Genomic DNA, 20,321 nt, shown 5'->3' on the forward strand with positions numbered 1-20,321 from the left:
TGCTGGCGCCTCTCAAAGCCAAAAAGTGCTTTTCCTTCCCAGAGATGGGAGACAGGGATGTGTGTGATGGAAGACCAATATCCCATCCAACCCTGCCCTCTGGCAGTTCAAAACCATTTCCCCTCATCCTGGCACTGCATGCCCTTGTCCAAAATCCCTCTCCAGCTCTCTTGGAGCCCCTTTGGACACTGAAAGGGGCTCTAAGGTCTCACTGGAGCCTGCTCTTCTCCACATGAGCACCCCCTGCTCTCCCAGCCTGGCTCCATATGAAACATCAGGGCACTTCCAAGTCACAGGGTCATCCTTCCTTGCTCAGGCAACTCAGCCTCCCGGGAAATAAGGATTCTGCCCATCTGGTCACTTCCCAGCACCCTACAGGGTGCACCGTGGTGGGTTCTTGCCATGGCTTCACCAGTACCAGCAGGTCCAGCACCCAGCTCTGCTTATCTCCTGCCCAAAGTCCACCATGGCCCAGAGTGAATCCATCAGGCGACTTCAGGCTCCCCTCGCTGCCACACAAAGATGCTATTTCAGCTAATCCATAAAACCCCAATCCTTTCAGCTCCTACCTGCCTTCCCACACTCCATTTGGGTTAAAACAGTGGCTCTCAGAACCCCTCAGGTAGGACCCCAACCCCACCTCCCCCTGAACCACCCCAGCCTTACAGCCTTGCCCACACCCAGCACCATCCACAGCTGCTGTGCTGCTCCAAGTAAGTGTTTGTAGGACACCAGCAGGGCGAAGGAAAAGGAGAAAAATGGCGTTAACACATTCACTGGCACTGGGAAGGAGGGCCAGGAATGTAAACGCAGCCCAGAGCTAGTCCGAAAATGGTAACAGCTGGAAAGGAGGGCTGGAAAGTTTGTTCGTCGGGATTTGAGATCCTAGCCAGGCTCCCAGCATCCAGCTCAGCCAAAATACCCTGCCCTCAGCTGCTCTGCTGCACTTACAGTCCTAGATTGAAATTTTATAACTTTAAAAATTTATTTTAATTCTCCATTTTAAGATCCCAAATCAGTATCTAGAAGCTCCTTAGGGAGGAGTACACCAAAACCCAGGGATTCACACACATTCCCCTCACTCCAGGGGCTTTGGTAGCTGGGATTAACACATAAAAAACACCCCAAATTTTGGGAGGGAACCAGTTCTCACAGGCATTGGACAGCCTAAACCAGATTCAGAGAAAAGCAGCTCCTAAATGCCTCGTCAGCAATTTTTCTTGCTGTGTTCCTCTCCGTACGCACACTCCAAATTTCCCTGACACTGCAGAATTAAACTGCTGCAATATGAGCAGAATCCACGAGAGGTCATGGCAGGACCACTCCGAGTGCAGCCAAACCAGGGTGCTCCAAGAGCCCCCCAAACCCTGGGAAACACCCCCCAGCTTCACCCCTGGGAGCTGAATGCTTTGGGAATGTGATGTGCCACTGTGGTATTTCGCACACAGAGCTGAGGTGTCCCGAGGGATGCATCCCCAAGTGATGCCGGTGGTTTGCTGAGGCACCCACAAAAATTTGGGGGCACTCTCTGTAGCCAGAGGGAGGGGACAGACATCCTGTTGCTGCCCCTCCCTCAGCACCCTAGTGGAGGAAAAGGCATTTGCTGCTCAGACCCGTCACCAGTTACAGTGGATGGTATTAAAGAGACTGACCTGGTTTAAAAATTTTTAAAATATATTACAACGTAATTTATTAACATGTATTAATGGTGTCCTATCCCTGAAGGCTCCAAGGCCGAGTTTGATGGACACCTTCCACCAGACCAGGTTGCTCCAAGTCCCATCCAACCAGTCCTTGAAGACTTCCAGGGATGAGGTCAGGACAAATGATCAGTTTGGGGCAATTTTGCACATGGGAGACCTATGGGAAAATCAGGCTTCGCTGTATGGGACATTTTGCAATTTAACCCTCAGCTGCTGGTTCTGGGTTTGACCCTTCCCTGCTCTCAGGGCATGACTAGGAGAGAGCCCATGAGGGGAGTTTGCTCCAAAGTGAAGGGAAAATCCTCCCCACCCCCTGGAATCACAGTCCAAATCACCTTTAGTAGAACCAAAATGTTTATTGATCTCACTGTAACAGCAACCACTGGCGAGAGCTTTCTCCTCCCAAACACCTGCTTGAAGAGACGGTACAAAACAACAGAAATCCCAAACGGATCCCCTGACTAGCAGAGGAACACCCTGGCGAGGCCAGGCACTCCCTCCCTGCTCAGCCCCAAGCCCGCTTACAGAAGAGAACCTTTGGGGAGAGAAGTTGCTGGGATGGGGAATGGAGACACAGGGAGAGGTTGGGAAAGGGGGCATTTAGAGAAAAAAAATAAACAACTAAAAAGGTTTCCCTCCAGCTCCTGTCCATTAAGTCACGTTGTCCTTGGATATGGTCCAATTGTTTTTGGCTAGCAGGGCAGGTTTCCCAAAACGAGCAGCGGTGCTGAGGGCACCAGGTCCCTGCATCCGTGGTGGCCGTCCCCGCTCTGCCAAGGATGTCCTCACCCCCTGCCCCTGCCCCTCCCTCGATCCAAGGGCCTAACCGACCTCCTAGGATCTTAGCTTCAAGGAAAATATATTTATTTATATATAATATATATATTTGTGTGTGTCCTATCACCACCCACCCACACACATATACATATTGCTACTTGCACTCACTCACTCGTGCGCCCACGGCGGCCAGGCTGCCGCGTTCACCTCACCTCCCACGCCAGGGAAAGGATGGGAAAGACAACCCATTCATTCCCTGGGGTTGTGCTTTTGCTTCTTCCTCCCCCACCCCCAAAACCAGGGGCAGCCCCCTCTCCTTGTGGGAAAAGCAGCTGGAAGATGGGAGCTCGCCACCAGCGTCGCCCCGTGCCAAACACACCTAGAGAAATAAATTACAGGATGGAAAGTGCACAAAGCCTGTGGGGTGCCCCCCTCCCCAGCGTGGGTCCCCCAGGCTGGGTACCGAGGTGGGGGGCGACCCCGGAGAGGGAGGGAAAATGGATGGAGCAGGCACTCAGGTGGGGGCTGATAAAATGGCACTTGAGAAGGCTGTGGAGCTGGTGATAGCTCCCAAAAGGCAGTAAAAATTCAGAACTGGGGGGCTGGTGAGATTGGGGGGCACAGCCTTGCCCAGCGCTGCTCGTCCAGGCGAGAGTCACACGGAGAGAGGGGGATAAAGAAACCCCATCTCTAGGGGAGGTTCAAGATGGCCACGCCATACCAGGCTGGAAAAGGGGAGGTTAACGTGGAAATGCTTTGTCCACAACAGCATGATCCAGCTGGGAGAAATGCCATCCTGAAAACTGAGCAGAGGATGGCATCGATGGCAGCACCCTGCAAGGAGACCACCCCATCCCTGCGGTGTCTGGTGAGCCCCCCCAGCCCCCAGGGACACCCAGTGATTCCTGAGATATCCAACGGTGCCAGAGGGATCTCCCCTCTGTAGGATTCACATTTTAAAGGGCTGGGGGGTAAAAAAAACCCCAAGCAGAGGTTTTCCCAGAGACACTCGGCCCCAGCCCAGAAAAAGTTGTTGGGGGTAAAGTGCCCCTTTTTAGTACCAAAAATAAAAGCAAGGGTGTTTTATAATGTATGGCTACATTGCTGTGAGTCCTGGCTGGTGGGTAGGGGATGTAGCCCCTGGCTGGAGGGCCAAGATGGAAGAAATCCATGTAGGAGAGACGTGGCCACGCTGGCTGATTCCAGCAGGGACTACATCAGACCCCTGGAGCAATGAAGGGGATGGGCTCCCAATGCTGTCCTTCACTGAATGCCAACACGTCCCAGGGAAACTCAAAGAACACCCTCCCCAGGGTGCAAGCACGTACATGATTTTAGGAGTGATGTTTCCCCCTCCTCCTGACAGGCTGCCCAAATTTTCCAGGGGAAGGGGGCAAAGGGGGTGACACAGCTCCACAACACCAAGCTGCTGGCAGTGGGAGGTTTGGGTAACAAGAGGGGAATTTTGTGAGGGCACGAGGCAGCAGAAGAGGCAAAGGGATGTTTTAAAAAGAAGCCTGGTGGAGATCAGGCTGCTGGCAGGTGGAAGAAGAGGAGTAGGGCCGGATCCAGAAGGGATGCTCCGTCTGGCACATGCTGGGACCAGTCACCCACAAAGGGGGAGAAGACAGAGCTGCACTCCCCCAAAAAAAGAGGGGGAGGAGGAGGGCAGGGAGGGGATGCTGGTGGGGACCACTGCCACCTCCACCTCGCCGGGACGGATCCTGCTAAGCCGAATGGGGTGTGCACAGGTCTGGGGAGTCGCTGCCTCTCCGTGGTTCCCGCTCAGATATCCATCTCGAACTGAGCATCGTCCCCTGGCAAGAGGCGAGGAGAGCAGTGTTAGGGGCGTCATCCTCTACCCCAAATCCCTCCTGTCCCGCCCCGGGGGTCCCTTACCCATGGATGGCTTGCCCTCCTGGTGGTTCAAGCTGTTAGAGTCCGCTTTGGGCTCCTCGCCGGCCTCGCCGGGGCTGGTGACGCCGGGAATATTGGGGAGGTGACAAGGCGGGGTCTTGGCCATGGGGGAGTTGCGGCGGTCCAGCAGGAACTTGCGGTCGTAGATGATCCGGGTGCCTGGGGGGAGGACGGGAGCAGAGTGGGGGAATCCGGTTCGGCAGCGCTTGTTTGCCGAAGGAGTTTCCCGGCGGAACGGGCACCCCGTCCAAGGTTCTCCGCCACAGATCGGCGGGGAGGGCTGGGGGGGTGCGCGCCGCCGCTCTGCCCGCTCTTATCTGGGCACAACAGGCGATAATTCCGCGCTGGCCAAACACCCCGGCGGTAACCGGGGCGCTCAACGCTGTCCCGGCGCAGCGACCGGGCAAACTCCGGGCAGGGGTGGGAACGCGTCCCGGGGATGCCGATGGAAGCGGCGCCCCGGAACACCACGTGTCCCTGTCCGCTGCACAGGGACGGGGCATGTCACCACCCCGCGGTGCCGGAGCGGGGCAGGGCCGAGGCACCGAGCCCCCGGTGCCCGCGTTCCGCAGGAGCTTCCTGCCAACCCGTCCCGGGATCCAGCTGCCGCCCCGCCGGGACCCTCCGCGCTCCCGGTACGTCCCGGAAAAACAACAAACCTATCTCCACGCGTGTGCGTCGAGGCGAGCGGGCGGCAGGCGCTGCGTATCAGCGCCATACAGACGGGATATAAGCACGGTCCGCCCGCGACACGCGGCGCTCGGGGCGGCGGGGCTGGCCCGGGCGCGCTGCCCCGGAGGCCCCGGCGGGCGCGGCGCTTTTACCTCCCGGCGTGGTGGAGAAGAGCGTCCCGCCGGGGGTGGTGCAGTAGTCTGCGGGGAGTTGCGCGGCGTCGCTGAGCGTGACGGTGCGGGTGGGGATGGCCCGGCTCTGGCTGGGCTGGCGGCCGCCTGCGGACGACATGGCCCCCGCTCGGCGCCGCGCTTTGTCCCCGCCGAGCGGCGCGGGCGGAGCGGCCCCGCCCGGGCCCGCCCCGCCGGGGCCGCCGCCGCCAGGGGGCAGGCGCGGCGCCGCGTGGCTGTGTCCGCGCTTCCCACGTGGTCTAGCGGTGAGGATTCCTGGTTTTCACCCAGGCGGCCCGGGTTCGACTCCCGGCGTGGGAAGATGGGTTTTTTTATTTGTTTTTTGGGAGGGCGGGAAGGAAGGATGATGGTGTCCCGCCGTTCCGTCCTGTGCAGGATGCCTTCGGTCAGAATGTTTTGGCTAGAGCGAGCTGAATGAAGTCACCGGGTAAAGGAATGCATCCGCGTATCCCAAACCACAAAAGGGCTTGTATCCCCATATCCCAAACCACAAAAGGGGTTGTAGCCCCACATCCCAAACTAGGAAAGAGCTTGTATTCCCATATCCTATATCAGGAAAGGGGTTGTATCCCCATATCCCAAACCACCAAAGGGGTTGTATCCCTACATCCCAAACCAAGAAAGGGATTGTAGCCCCACATCCCAAACCACAAAAGGGGTTGTAGCCCCATATCCCAAACCACAAAAGGGGTTGTAGCCCCATATCCCAAACCAAGAAAGGGGTTGTAGCCCCACATCCCAAACCACGAAAGGGCTTGTATCCCCATATCCCAAACCACAAAAGGGGTTGTAGCTCCACATCCCAAACCAAGAAAGGGCTTGTATTCCCATATCCCAAACTAGGAAAGGGGTTGTATCCACATATCCTATACCAGGAAAGGGGTTGTATCCCCATATCCCAAACCACCAAAGGGGTTGTATCCCTACATCCCAAACCAAGAAAGGGATTGTAGCCCCACATCCCAAACTAGGAAAGGGGTTGTATCCTCATATCCTATATCAGGAAAGGGGTTGTAGCCCCACATCCCAAACCAAGAAAGGGGTTGTAGCCCCACATCCCAAACCAAGAAAGGGCTTGTAGCCCCACATCCCAAACCAAGAAAGGGCTTGTAGCCCCACATCCCAAACTAGGAAAGGGGTTGTATTCCCATATCCTATATCAGGAAAGGGGTTGTATCCCCATATCCCAAACCACGAAAGGGGTTGTATCCCTACATCCCAAACCAAGAAAGGGATTGTAGCCCCACATCCCAAACTAGGAAAGGGGTTGTATCCCCATATCCTATATCAGGAAAGGGGTTGTATCCCCATATCCCAAACCACAAAAGGGGTTGTAGCCCCACATCCCAAACCAAGAAAGGGATTGTAGCTCCACATCCCAAACTAGGAAAGGGGTTGTATCCCCATATCCTCTATCAGGAAAAGGGTTGTAGCCCCATATCCCAAACCAGGAAAGGGGTTGTATCCCCATATCCCAAACCAGGAAAGAGGTTGCAACCCTGTATTCCAAACTAGGGAATAGCATTCATCTCCATATCCCAAACCAGGAAAAGGGCATGAATCCCTATATCCCAAATAAGGAAATGGGTTGCATCCCCTTATGTCAAACCAGGAAAGGGCATGCATCCCCATATCCCACACAAGGAAGAGGCACCTATGCCCATGTCCCAAACCAGGAAAATGGCATATCCAATACCAGGAAGGAGGATGCATCCAAATAACTCAGACCAGGAAAAGGGATGCATCCTCATTTCCCAAACCAAGAAAGGAGATGAATCCCCATATGCCAAGCCAAGGAATAGGATGCATCTATATACCCCAAAAGCACCATCCTGGAAAGCTGGGAATCTCACCCTGAGGGCCATGCCAGCCCCAGCACAGCCTCCCTCCCTCCCGGGAACACTGATCCCGTCAGTTATTTTTAGTATCCCTCTCCCAGAGGCCAGAGTGGCTGGTTGCTCCCTCCAGCCCTGGATCCCCCAGCCCGGAGCGCATTCCCGGCGGAACCAGCCGCCCGCATGCACAAGAGGATGGGCGAGGCGGTCGCACGGGTGGCCAGGAAGGTGAACGATACGGTGGAGAACAAAACGGATTCCCTGGGTAAGCCCAGAGCTCTGTCCCAGCTCCCACTTGGGCCCCGTTGAGGATCAGGTATCCGGGAGCAGGGCTCTAGTTTTCACTGCCACAGTCTAAAAAAAGCTGTCGGCGTTCCCTCCCTGCACTCTGGAGAAGAGAAGGGCTCCCCCAAAGGGTCCTCAGCCCCACAAAGTTAGAGCAGGTTCACAAAATCCCATGGGGTGTGTCCCCTCCTTGCAAGCAGTGGCAGGGGCAGATTTTTCCCCATGTGGCCTTGTCAGATTTGTTTTTTCCTGCAATTTCCCCATTTCCATCTAATACCCAAGAGCAGAGTGAAGATCATCAAAGGGGAGAGATGAAAGCCACTCATTTTTATTCCCACTGGATTCCCGGCCCTGGGATATAAACCAGCGTGTGCCGGGAGCTGGAGCTTCACTGCTCAGGCTCTCCACATCCTCCTGAGAGAAACGTGGGAGGATGGAACATCAGCCCCTGTGGTGGCTTTGGGAAGGGGGCAGGAAGCAGAGCCCATCCTGGGGCTGAGATACAGGGTTTCTATCTGTGGAGTTTCCTGAGAGGCGAAACAGAAACAACTCAGGACAAAACAAGAAGACCACGAGGTGAGAAGCACAACCAAATCTTTTTTCCTGTCCCCACTGCTTGCCATGGGACAATCACCCGAGACCATGAGGAATCCAGCCAGGAGCATGCCCAGGGAAATCCATCCTCTTCAGCGGTGGAATAAACATCCCCGGGCTGCTCAGCTACCCCCGGGGAATTAGGGACACAGGGGAGCAGGAGGACTGAAGTTGTTGGACCCTTGTTGGACCCCTCTATGCACAGATCTGGCCAGCTGCAAACTGATGACCTTCCCTGTTGGAATCTACAAAGCCATGAGGAGCGTCACCGAGGGGATCCAGCGCATCTCCCTGGCCAACAATGAGCTCAAGTCCATCACCAGCCGATTCATCACCACCTTCAGCCAGCTGAGAGGTAAGGGACTGCTACTTCCAACCCTCTGGGACGCTCCAGGAGCCCCCAGGCTGCTGCAGAGGGAGCAAAGCACCAAGAGTCTCCCCTGAGCTCACACCTCATTGCCAGCATTAGTTCAGACCCCAAAATATCAATTTTTCCTTATACCTTCTGCACCTTGAAGGTTCTGCTCTCACCCACCCTTCCAAACTGGTACCAGGATGCTGTGGAGTCACTGATCACCCCCCAGATCCCTCCGAGGATGGGGCTGAGGATAGAGGAGGACAGGAAAGGCAGCTGGGGGATAACAGGGCATGGCAATCCAGGCTCTGCCGACTAATTAGTCCTCGTCCTGAGACATCAATGAGAGTTAATCACTGCAGGAGATGGGAGCGATCATCAGCACCGCGGGGACACCTCCCTGCGGAGCCCAGAGAAGGCAGCCCGAGGCTAATCCATTAAAAAATGGCCATGCAAACATCCAGAGCATCCAGCACCACGGTATTGAGCACCGAGGACGGCGCTGGGGATGCTCTGGCAGCTTCTAAAATCAATTTTGTTCCTACAACATACCACACAAATGCCACTGTGGTGAGTGCCTGGGAAGGCTTCCCTTGTTCTGGAGCTGGAGCATCGTCTGTGAGAACACCCCTAGACTGGGGAAAGGAAATATATCCAGCAAAGGAAATCAGTTTTCATTTTCTAGACAGCACAACAAGCCCTGAAAGGAAAAATTTACTTTGTTTCCCAGCAAGGGCTTTGCTCCACCAGTGAACCAATCACTCGTGCGGTGACCTGTGCTGGGTCTGAGCAGGAACAGATGCCCCAGGGCTGGGGACAGGCTGAATAAGGCAGGACCTATAAATGCCAGGTATTAGCAGGGGCAGAGCAGCTTGTATGGGTATTTATAGTGCAGAAAGCTCTGTGTCACTGGAGAAGGGCACTGGGGCAGCAGGATTTGGGTTCTGTTCCAAGGAGTGCTACTCCTGGCCCCACAGGAGATCATTTCTGGGGTGGGAAAGCATCACAGACAGGTAAACTGCAAAAAATATATATTTTTCTCATCTAAAGACCTTTCTTCCATTGTTCTGTTTATTCCTCAGAAGGAGTCCAGGCACATGAATATAGAGAGCTTAAGCCATGACAATGTCCGTTGGGAAGTAATTGCACTGACTTTATGAGGAAATATTCCTTATTTTTTACGGACCCTGCTTGCAAAAGGCCGCCCAATTTCATTAGGAAAGCCTGAGGAAACAAACAAAAGCGTTGCTCCTAAATGTGGTATTCCCAGCAGGCAAATCTACACTCACAACCACGGAAAACAGCAAAAGAAAAAAACCCAATTTTGGGGCTGGAATCCCACTGATGGACCTGGCAGTCCACGGGGGCCAGAGGCTGTAAGCGAGCTGTACATTAATTATTTCCCCATCTTTTTCCCTGCATCCCACCACCTCCCTTCTGTCTTGGCAGAGCTCAACCTGGCAGGCAATTCCCTGCACCGGCTGCCCGAGGAAATGGGTTCCCTGCTGCACCTCCGATCCATCGACCTCTCCCGCAACAGGTTCCGGCGCTTCCCGGAGCCCCTGGCCAGCGCCCCCGCCCTGGAGACCATCGACCTGGAACAGAACCAGATCGCAGGTGATTTGGAAAAAGGTGGTTTAGCATCACCCGAGGGGTGTTGTTAAATCATCAGAGCCTGCTTAGCTATTTCCCTTTCCCGGGAAAGGAAATTTGCCCCCCAGGGAAAAGCTGCTGCAGGCACAGTGGGAACCAAACCCCGTTCAAGCTGCACTATTCACCACGCTGGCATGGAGCTCTTAAAGGCACCTCCAGCTGGGGTGAGCCAAAATCATCAGATTTCATTAAAAAAACAGAGCTGATTGCAGAATCCGGCCCCGGGAATGCTTGGCTGGGATGTTTGCTGCCAGCCTAAGCAAGGACGTGAGCCCACCTGAACTTTCCCAGAACAAACAGCAGCTGTTTAACATTATAAAATCCCCTAAAAACTCAATTAAAGGAATGGTAAGAGCTGCTCATCCCTCAGCCCTGCAGTGGCAGGAAAATTTTTCATGTGCAAAAAGCTGAAGGCTTTGGAGTCTGTGAAAGCTGGGCAAAGGGGGCAGCTGTTGTACACAGATAAAAGTGAATTTATTTAGCAGGCAGCTTTCAAAGAGCCCAGGCTGGAGCATCCCACAACCCCCACGGACCCCCAGGGAGGCGAATATGGGAGTCCACTCAGTTTTGCTGTTTTATCTGGGATTGCTTCAGCTGCTGCTGGGAAAGCTGCTCCCTGCAACACGAGGTTTATTAACAGCCTCACATCAGCTGCTCCCCAGCTGTGCCTGTAGAAACACTGGAATTAAAAACTGCTTCCACAGGAGCCAGAGAAAAACATGGCTTTTCCTCACCCTCTTTTTCTCTCCTGCCTCCTGGAGAGAGCTGTCTCACTTTTAGTTCCCTCCTCCACTTTTTGAGTTCAACTGGCTGATTTCCATCCGAGCTGGTCTCCGAACAGCATTTTCCCCACTTGTTGTGTGGAAGCAGGATGCTGCCAGAAGGGAATGCAGCTTTTTGATGCCTTTTCCCTGCTAATATGCAGGGAGGAAAGGCTGCATCCAGGGTTGTACCCAAGCTGGATTGATCCCAGGGGAGGGGGTGGCTTGGAGCCCAAGCTGGGTCACCTCCCACCTCAGCTCAGAGGTGTCCTCCAGATGTGGGGAAAATAAAAACAGAGTAAAATTTGACAATTTCAAGGCAAAATGTTGTAGGGATATGTCTGAGTAGTGCACACCACTCTGTCTGGCTGCAGAAACAGGTGATGTGAGCATATTTTACACATTTTCTGGAAAGGGAAGAGGTAGAGACCAGAAAGCCAGGGGGTTTCAGCCTTACCTGGGCAGTCACACTGCTACCACCAGCCCTTCCCAAATAGGTTCCCCTGCACGTGAGCTGGTGTTTGTAGGGTTGCAGATGCCCTGGTTTGTGGTGCTGTGCCAGTGCTGATCCTGCCTGTCCTCCTGTGCCATCCCAGAGATGCTGGAGAGCTCCTACTAGGGCTGCAAATCTGATTTAAAAGCTCCTGCTGAAACAGCTGAGTGACTTGCTAAGACATATTGAGCTGGAGTTGGTAGGTGATGTTTTCCAAAGGGAAACAGGAGTGAAAGGAGATTAATTAATGCCTGCCTGGAGCCTGTGGGCTCTGTGAAGGAGACATTTAGTGCCACAAGCCAGCCTTTTCATCTAAATAAACTGTAATTATGTATATATTACTGTCAGTGCTTTTAACTCTTTCTCTGGTAATTAGATTTATATCAAATCAACATTTAAAGCTCCCAAATCCATGGGGATATTTTGGTGCCAGGAGCTTCAGCTTCTCTTTCTCTTATGTCTTGACTAATGGTTTAATAGGGATGATGTTGAGACTGCTGCCAAGGCTGGGGAGGTCACTGCTGGGGGCAGCTGTGGTTAATTTTGTCCTCCTGAGAATGTCGAGATGGGACAAAGGGGGATGGTTTCAAACTCAGAGTAGAGCTAGATGGGATATTGGGAATAAATTCTTCCCTGTCAGGGTGATGAGACACTGACACAGAGACACTGTGCATTCCTGGCAGTGTCCAAGGCCAGGCTGGATGGGGCTGACAGCAACCTGGGACAGTGGAAGCTGTCCCTGCCTCCATCCAGGGGGTGGGCTGGATGAGCTTTAAGGCCCCTTCCAACCCAGACCATTCCACTCACTTATTGTCACATTCTGCTTTAATGATGTAAAGAAGCCTTTTCCCTTCCTGTTTTTTGCTTAATTGGTGAAGCCAGCATGAATAATCCAGGCTCAAATGCAAGTGCCTCATCCATTGGGAAGGCAGCAAGGAATGTTTTGGGTTGTTTTTCGAGGGATTTGTGTCTCACAGGGCACAACCCCACAGCTACAGGCTGCACCATGTGCCCTGCTTGTCCCTTCATGCCAGGGGTGAGTCACTGCTCCTCACCCTGAATTAGGGAGCAGAGCTGAGCTGTTCCCAACCTGGTCCCCAAAATACTTTACTAAACTCCCTAATTGAAGCAAAATGGGTGAAAGCACTTTTAACTTTATTGTGCTGCATAAGAGGATGATTAAACTTATTCTCCACTGTTTTAGATGATGATTAAAAAGGAAGATGTATGAAAAAATATATTACTTTGATGCTTCAGGGGAAAAAAATAGCAAAATGATACAGGGGAATGGCAGTGAACAAATCCACGATGAAGAAGAGTTATTAAAAAAATTCATGTGAAGCTCTGCCTGATGAGCTATGTGCTCCTAGGGAATTTGTGTATGGAAAATAACACCATTTTCTGGAGGACAAAGAGGGAAAAAACAAAGGCATTGAAGTGTTTGAGTATTTTTCCAGCATAAAATATGTTTCATGGTTTAAAAATTACATAATCATCTACCAGATATAATTACAACATCGCAATTCTGCTCCAGGTGCTGGCAGAGGAAGCAGGAGCTGGGATAGAAAAGGCTCTTGTCATTTTGGTGGCCAAATTATAAAGAAATTGGTCTAGGTAAATCAGCCAAGTGGGCTTTGCTAGCTCAAAATATTGTTAATTGTAGCAAAATCTGTCACCTTTTAATGAGCTTAATTAGGTTGAGGTTTTCATATTGGTCTCATTCCTCTGCTCTCAGTGGATTCACATTGGGACAATCCAGCTGAGCTGCACCTTTTTTTTTAATGCGGAGTTTGTAAATGTCATGTTTTCTGAAGGACAACACCCAAACTCGTGGAAATTGCAAAATAGAAGGGTGCCTCTTGATAGCTGAGAGCCATTTTGCAGCCTGTCCAACAAGGGCAAAGACCATGTGCCTTCCTGTTAGCTTGGAGAGGACTCCTGGGCATTGCAACACTGAGGATAAAATTAGGGAATAAGTCTTTGAATCCCAATTTAATGTCCCAGCAGGGGTTTTATTAGTGCTGGGAGAACTGGGGGGCAGTGCCCACACTGGATATCTTCATGTTTGCACCTTGCTGACACATTCCTTAGAATCACAGGATCATTTATGTTGGAAAAGACCTCTAAGACTATTGAGTCCAACCAATACCCATTTGCCTGAGCAGTTGGATAAATGAATATTTCACTGTGTTTCTGTTTTGCTCAAAGCCTGCAGACAGGCTGTCCATCAAAAGGATCTTTCATCGCCTCCACCCCTCCAGGACAGGTTCTCACCTCCGTGCTCTCTTTCCAGAGGTGCCGACGGATAAATTGGCCTCCATGGCATCGCTGCGGAGCCTGAACCTGCGGGCGAACCCCGTCAGCCCTGAGGTGCGGCTGCTGGTCCGGCCCCTGGTTCCCTTCGACCTGCTGCTGTCTCCAGAGGAGCCCATCCCCAGAGCCTGACAGGATCCCAGGGTGCCCAAGCTGTCCCGAGGGGTGACTGCCCACCAGAGTGGTTTGGCTTAGGTCAGTCCCTGCTACGCCCCCGTTTCTGCCCCGAAGCTGCAGCCAGAGGGTCCCAAACCCGAGCGAGTGCCTCGATTTTCCTAAATTAAAAGCAAGCAGTGGGGCTCCCCCGTGAAGGGAGAAAATCCCGAGCCAGGCAATCTCCTGCTTACGCATTTTGGGGGTGCAGAGGAGCTGCAACACATGTGCTGGGAGGTTTGGGTAGAGCTGGGGGGAATCCAGATGTTCATCCTGCCACCCAGGCACTGACGGGGAGCATATCCCTGCAGCTGTAAGGGTTCTCCCTGGAACTGCTGACAAAGTGGTGGTGTGCCAAGTGCCTGATTAAATGCTTTCCTGTTACACTGGGGGCTTTGTATCTGATTAAATTTGAATTACCAGTCTTCTCCTTAGAGAAGTCCCTTCGCTCAGCTGCTCACTGCAGCCTCCAACTGGATTCTCCCAGATTCATCCCTGGAAAAATCCTTGTTTTCTAAGAAATTTTTCTTCCCTTCCTGTGGAAGCCAAAGTGACCCAATGCCAGTAGGTCCCCACACGCTGCTCACCCCGTGGCTGTCCCCAGAAGTGTGTGCCCACCTCTTGGGTGCTGTGGGTCCTCAAGTTGTGCTGATTCCCTTCCCAGGAAGAAATGTCCTGGAGAGAGTGGCTTCTTGGCTTGGCTTGGCCACTGCCAAGCACAGCCATGTCCCTGAGCAGCTGGCTGCCTGCAGAAGAAAAACTCCTGGGAGAAACTCCAGGTGTTATCTCAGAATGCCTTGTTTAAACATCTCCCTTGTTTGTTCCTTTTTTTATTTAAGGGACAAATACTTCCCAATGCTGTGTGCGGGCTGGGGACAGCCAGGAACGGTAAATCCTGTAAATATTTGACTTCTAGACTTGCCAAACTTTGATAAAAAATTATGGTAAGAGATGTTGGGCATGCCAGAGGAGCTGCCTGAAACCAGGACCAGCATCTCTAAACATCGTGTTGCTTTTCCCTCTGTGCGGACTGATGGGTGGGGGATCTCCCCACTCGTTTTGAGGCTCCTGGCATATTTTCCTCCCGGGGTGGACAGGAGCGCTGCTGGGGACAGCAGCGATCAGCTGCCAGCATCACTGTGGGGACCTCGGTGGCAGCGAGGGGGCACAGAGCCGGAGCATCCCTAGGGAGCGAACCCGCTCCCTCCCTCTCCTTGCCCGCGTGGGTAAGCGTCGGGTCCCGGGTATCCATGGCGATAGGAGGCTCTTTCCCCCCGCACCCCCTCCCCTTCTCCGCTGCAGCCGGCGAGCAGCCGCAACCGGCGCGGCGGCACCGCGGCGGCGGCTCCGGGGCTCCGGGGCTCCGGGGCGGGCGGGAGGAACGGAGCGAGGAACGGGGGCGAGCTGCGCTCCCTCCCCGGGCAGCACATCGCCTTCTGCACGGGAGCGATGCAGCCCTCGGAGCCGGGTCGGGCCGGCGGAGGTGAGTGCTAAGATCTGATTGATTTTATCCTCCCAGAAAAGCTATCCACCCCTCATGTCAGCCCCCTGTTCCATCAGACCAGCCTTTCCCCGCGGTGGTTTCCCACAGCCGGGCAGGGAGGCAGGTAGTCCATCGTCTCCTTGCGGTCCCTCCATCCCCTTTTCACCACATCAGGTGGTGGCAGTCAGTGCTGAGCTCAGGATGCCTGCATCCATCCATCCATCCATCCATCCATCCATCCATCCATCCACCCATCATCCATCCATCCACCCATCATCCATCCATCCATCCATCCATTCATCCATCCATCCATCCATTCATCCACCCATCATCCATCCATCCACCCATCATCCATCCATCCATCCATCCATCCATCCATCCATCCATCCATCCATCCATCCATTCCTCCACCCATTCATCCATCCATCCACTCACTCATCCGTTCAGCACCACCCGGGTGCTCAGCAGCCCCTTGTTTTCCTTTCCCCGTCTTCCACCTCGCTTTAAAACCAACTCCAATTCTATAGGACACCAACCTACTGCTCGTGCTGCACTGCAGCCCCAAAAAAATAAAGTCCAGCAAAGTTTTAGGCTTAATATCACAGGTTTTGGGCAATCTCATTACAGTGGTCGTTATTGCTCCTGCTTACAGAGCTGGTTCACGCTGATACTGATTCAATCTGATGCTGATTATCTGGAGAGTCTTGCCCCCTCGATCCCGCTACTCCCTTGCCTCTCCAAGAGGCTCCTTCTCCTGTGTCAGCTGCAAACCACCCCGGCGCCTTTCTGAATCCCCACTGGGAATGTGTTGCCCAAATCCTGCACTCAGGACTGGGGTATTAGGGGCTGGATAGGACCTCCTGCCTGCTGGAACCTTGAGGAAGCCGGTGGTCCCGGTGGCTGGGAAAAGCACCTCGGCTGGCGAGCTGAGCACCGGCATCGGCGCAGGGATGGGGGATGCTCCAGCTGCCCAGCACACAGCGGTTTTGGGGGGCTGTCAGCGCAGGGCTGACCTGCAGGCGCTTAGGCTGAGCCTTAAAGCTAAAATGTGCCTTTCCTCGGCTCACCACTGCAGCCTGGATTCTCCCGGAGTCAGTCCCGTCACCGCTGCAGCAGCTCCTGCCCACGCCCGGCATCCTCCCGCATCGCTGCCGGTGTGCGCCTGGGGAAGCCCGAGGGTGGGACCTGCAGAGCCCCGCTCCCCGTTCAGTCCTGGTGACAAAATACCACCCCCGCGCCTCCACCAGGACCTCCCGGATAAGGATCAGAAAGACAATTATCGCTTAAATGTGAGAGGAGGGGAGGGTGTCCTCTGCCTCAGCCGCTTTCCTCTGGTTCTTGCGGCTTTGCCGGGGAGAATAAGATTTTGCGGAATATCGAATTGAAAACCCGGGGGCAGGGATGGTCCCAGGCCGGCCGTGACTGGGACCGCACGGATACAACTCCCATAAGGCCGGAGCACTGGAGTCTCAGGATGTGGATTTGTCTTCCTTGCATCATCCCTAAAAAAAAGGCCCACGAGATTAGGATGTCTTCTGGGCCGCCCTAATTCCTCATCAAAAGAATGATGCAAATAATAATGATATAAAGTAATAACGATATCAAACAATAATTGTATCAAATAATAATGACATCGATGGTATAAAACAATAATGATTTAAAATAATTCAGCCGAGGTGCTGCAAAACCTTGAGCTGTGTAACCCAAGGAGGGGGAGACTTGTTGGGGCATGGAGATGAGTCCAGCAGGACATGTCCCAGCCAGTCTGGGCACTGGAATAAATATGAAAACCCACCTCTAGAGGCATAAGAAATGAAGAGAATAATTGCTTTATTCTCTCCTGGCTTCATTTTCCTGCTTTCCCTTCCCCAGGCCCTTCCAATGGCACCCGGTGGCCCAACTCCAGCGCCAGCCACCTCCTGAGGGAGAACTCCACTTTCCTGGCGTACTACCAGCATTCCTCCCCCGTGGCTCTCATGTTTATCCTGGCCTACACCTTCATCTTCCTCATGTGCGTGATCGGCAATGTCCTGGTGTGCTTCGTGGTGGTGAAGAACCGCCAGATGCGCACGGTCACCAACATGTTCCTCCTCAACCTGGCCATCAGTGACCTGCTGGTGGGCATCTTCTGCATGCCCACCACCCTGGTGGACAACCTCATCACAGGTGAGCAAGGCAGAGGAAGGGGGAAAGACCTTTTTTTTTGTTTTTGTTGTTGTTTTTTTTTTTTTTGAGGTTCTGGCCATTTGTGGTAAAATAAGTCTGGCCCTAATGTTGCATTTGCATATTTGTTTGAAGTTCAGCCATTCTTTACCAAGCAACACTGAAAAAAAACTCCTTTCTACATTCACCTTCTACTGTGCTGGCTCAGCTCTGCCTGTTGACCTTTCCAAAGATAAGGCACTGGGAGGGTTCAGCTGCAGCAGCAGCCAGGCCATAGGGCAGGGTTTGTATCTATTGATTATGGGGTGTGATTTATTTATGGTCTTGGTATTGGGGTCAAGAAACAAGATGAAAGTCCTTCTGATTGAGAGTCCCAAAGTCGGCAGGAAAAATGACAGCCACCATGTTCCTTGAGTTTCTAAGTGTAATGTGCATCCTTTTTACCAGTTTTGGGGTTCTTCTTTAAGGATCCATGCTGCTAAAGGCTATCTCCACACAAGACCCCTCTTAGGAGCAGGACTTAGCATCCCCCAGCAACAACACAGTGGATGGGGACACCTAAAGGGAGCTGGGTGAGCCAGAGGCACCTACAGCCTCCACAGTGTCCCCTCACAGGTTGGCCCTTTGACAACATCACGTGCAAAATGAGCGGCCTGGTGCAGGGCATGTCCGTCTCCGCCTCTGTTTTCACGCTGGTCGCCATTGCTGTGGAGAGGTATGTTGGCACGGGGACGTGGGGACATGGGGTCCAAGCAATTTCCAGCAGGTCCAGGTGCCCTGTGTGGTTCCCATTGCGGGGAGGCTCTTGGGAATGTCAGGAGCCTGTCACAGCTCTCCAGGAGGACCACAGAGCTGTGCATGGGGCATTCCAGCAAGATGTCCTTCCCCACACTGGGCTGAAAGCACCAACTTATCTCTGCCACCAAAGGACACGTGTAAAGAGCAACCCACCTTGCCCTCCATTCCCACCCCTGGGTCCTGACTGCCCTCCTTCCCCAGGGATGTCCCCACCAGGTGCCCAAAGCTACCATCAGCTGTTCTCCCACAGGTTTCGCTGCATCGTCCACCCCTTCCGGCAGAAGCTGACCCTGAGGAAAGCCCTGCTGACCATCGCCATCATCTGGGTGCTGGCCCTGCTCATCATGTGCCCTGCTGCCGTCACCCTGACTGTCACCAGGGAGGAGCACCACTTCATGGTGGACACCTACAACAACTCCTACCCTCTCTACTCCTGTTGGGAGGCCTGGCCTGAGACAGGGATGAGGAGGATCTACACCACCATCCTCTTCTCCCACATCTACGTGGCTCCCCTCGCCCTCATCGTCATCATGTACGCCCGCATCGCCTTCAAGCTCTTCAAGTCAGTGGCGCCCACCCACGGCGGAGAGGAGACGGAGGGGAGGAGGATCTCCCGGAGGAAGGCCAAGGTCATCAACATGCTCATCATTGTTGCCCTCTTCTTCACCATCTCCTGGCTGCCCCTCTGGACGCTGATGCTGCTGACGGACTACGGGCAGCTGAGCGAGGCCCAGCTGCGCCTGCTCACCGTCTACGTCTACCCGTTCGCCCACTGGTTGGCCTTCTTCAACAGCAGCGCCAACCCCATCATCTACGGCTACTTCAACGAGAACTTCCGCCGGGGCTTCCAGGAGGTCTTCAGGGCCCCGCTCTGCTCGCTCCACGGCCAGCGCAGGCCCTACACCCCCCGCAGCCACGGTCACGGGACCCTCTTTGGCACTCGCAACCGCATCTTCACCCAAGTGCGAACCAGCGACTCACCAGCCGTGTCCGAGTCAGGGCCACTGGCCCCGCGCCACGCTGGTGCCCCTGCATGGGATGGCTGAGGAGCTGTGGCCACCAAACCCCTCTGGACCAAGGGCTTGCGGGGTGGGGAGTGGGGACTTGCCACGTTATGGCCACGAGACATGGAAATAAAGGTGTGTCCTACTGTTGCCTTGTTCCTGGCTAGGCTCCTCCACTTCTCCCACAGCACCATCTGAGGACCCCTGGCTGAGCCCCCTGGGCCCTGCCAGAACCCCCCTTACCCACCCCAGTCCAGGCACAGGGCCAGGGGATGCAGGGATCCTGTCCATGCTTGGCCATGCTACGGAGAGGCATGCAGCACCATGCTGTGCTGGACCAAGCCATGCCATGTGGCACCGTGTCAAACCACGCTGCCAAGGCCGTGCCAGGCAGGAACAAGCCATATTGTGCTGGACTGTGCTACCCCATGGACCATTCCATGGCCATTCCATGGATGGGCGATGCTGTGGCCATGGTGTAATGAGGCATCCCACAGTGCTGTGGCCATGCTGGACCAAGCTGGGCTGGACCACGCCATCCCATGCTATAGTGACCCTGCTAGACCAAAGCATGCCATGCAGGACAATGCCACCCCTTGCATTTGTGGCCATTCTGGACCATCCCACCATACTGCAGTGGCTGTGCCATGCTGGACCAAGCCATGGCATGCCAGTCCATGCCACCCCAGGCTGTTATCATGCCATGCTGGACTGTGCCAGCCATGCCATGAAGGATCACGCCACCGCTTGCTACTATGGCCATGCTGAACTATGCTGGGCTAGGACCAGGCTGTGCAGGTCCATGACAGCCCAGGCTGTTCTGGCCATGGCGAGCAGGACCATTCCCAGGCGTGCCGGGCCATTCCCAGCTGGGCCAAGCCATCCCCAGCTGGGCCGGGCCATTCCCACCGGGACCGGACCATTCCCCGCTGGGCCGGGCCGTTCCCACTGGGGCCGAACCGTTCCCACCGGGCTGGACCGTTCCCACAGGGACCGGACCGTTCCCACCAGGACCGGACCGTTCCCACCGGGACCGGACCGTTCCCAGCCGGGCCGGACCGTTCCCACCGGGACCGGACCGTTCCCACCGGGGCCGGACCATTCCCACCAGAGTCGGGCCGTTCTTACCGGGACCGGACCGTTCCCACCGGGACCGGACCATTCCCACCGG

General features: G+C 54.3%; 3 protein-coding genes, 1 long non-coding RNA gene and 1 other non-coding gene across 8 annotated transcripts; 3 read left to right on the plus strand and 2 right to left on the minus strand.

The window, feature by feature from the left end:
- Window positions 1-2,039: 2,039 nt before the first annotated feature.
- Window positions 2,040-5,424, minus strand: EIF4EBP2 (eukaryotic translation initiation factor 4E binding protein 2). Its single transcript, XM_030275697.4, has 3 exons — window positions 5,222-5,424; window positions 4,380-4,556; window positions 2,040-4,297 (listed from the first exon to the last, which is right to left on the minus strand). Exons 1-3 carry the CDS (start codon window positions 5,358-5,360, stop codon window positions 4,266-4,268), a joined length of 348 nt encoding a protein of 115 aa, XP_030131557.1. The 5' UTR covers window positions 5,361-5,424; the 3' UTR covers window positions 2,040-4,265.
- LRRC20 (leucine rich repeat containing 20) lies at window positions 4,581-14,086 on the plus strand. Of its 2 annotated transcripts, none has more exons than XM_072930836.1 (5): window positions 4,581-5,032; window positions 7,200-7,360; window positions 8,180-8,329; window positions 9,779-9,961; window positions 13,530-14,086. In XM_072930836.1, the coding sequence occupies exons 1-5, from the start codon at window positions 4,899-4,901 to the stop codon at window positions 13,679-13,681; spliced, it is 780 nt and encodes a 259-aa protein (XP_072786937.1). In that variant the 5' UTR covers window positions 4,581-4,898; the 3' UTR covers window positions 13,682-14,086. The 2 variants fall into 2 exon arrangements, with proteins under 2 accessions (XP_072786937.1, XP_072786936.1); XM_072930835.1 differs by having other exon boundaries at window positions 4,585-5,032; window positions 9,779-9,946.
- Window positions 5,489-5,560, plus strand: TRNAE-UUC (transfer RNA glutamic acid (anticodon UUC)). Its single transcript has one exon. It is a non-coding gene; the product is annotated as a tRNA-Glu (tRNA).
- LOC140684412 (uncharacterized) lies at window positions 7,689-17,058 on the minus strand. Of its 3 annotated transcripts, XR_012056644.1 has the most exons (4): window positions 16,199-17,058; window positions 14,321-14,448; window positions 13,511-13,579; window positions 7,689-7,907 (listed from the first exon to the last, which is right to left on the minus strand). It is a non-coding gene; the product is annotated as an uncharacterized lncRNA (long non-coding RNA). The 3 variants fall into 3 exon arrangements; XR_012056645.1 differs by lacking the exon at window positions 13,511-13,579; XR_012056646.1 differs by lacking the exon at window positions 13,511-13,579 and having other exon boundaries at window positions 14,290-14,448.
- On the plus strand, window positions 14,979-19,300 carry NPFFR1 (neuropeptide FF receptor 1). The gene is made up of 4 exons (XM_030275695.4): window positions 14,979-15,185; window positions 17,058-17,351; window positions 17,964-18,063; window positions 18,397-19,300. Exons 1-4 carry the CDS (start codon window positions 15,152-15,154, stop codon window positions 19,190-19,192), a joined length of 1,224 nt encoding a protein of 407 aa, XP_030131555.4. The 5' UTR covers window positions 14,979-15,151; the 3' UTR covers window positions 19,193-19,300.
- The last annotated feature ends 1,021 nt before the right edge of the window (window positions 19,301-20,321 follow it).

Source organism: Taeniopygia guttata, chromosome 6 (genome assembly GCF_048771995.1).
Source record: "Taeniopygia guttata chromosome 6, bTaeGut7.mat, whole genome shotgun sequence".
NCBI classification, from domain to species: Eukaryota; Metazoa; Chordata; class Aves; order Passeriformes; family Estrildidae; genus Taeniopygia; species Taeniopygia guttata.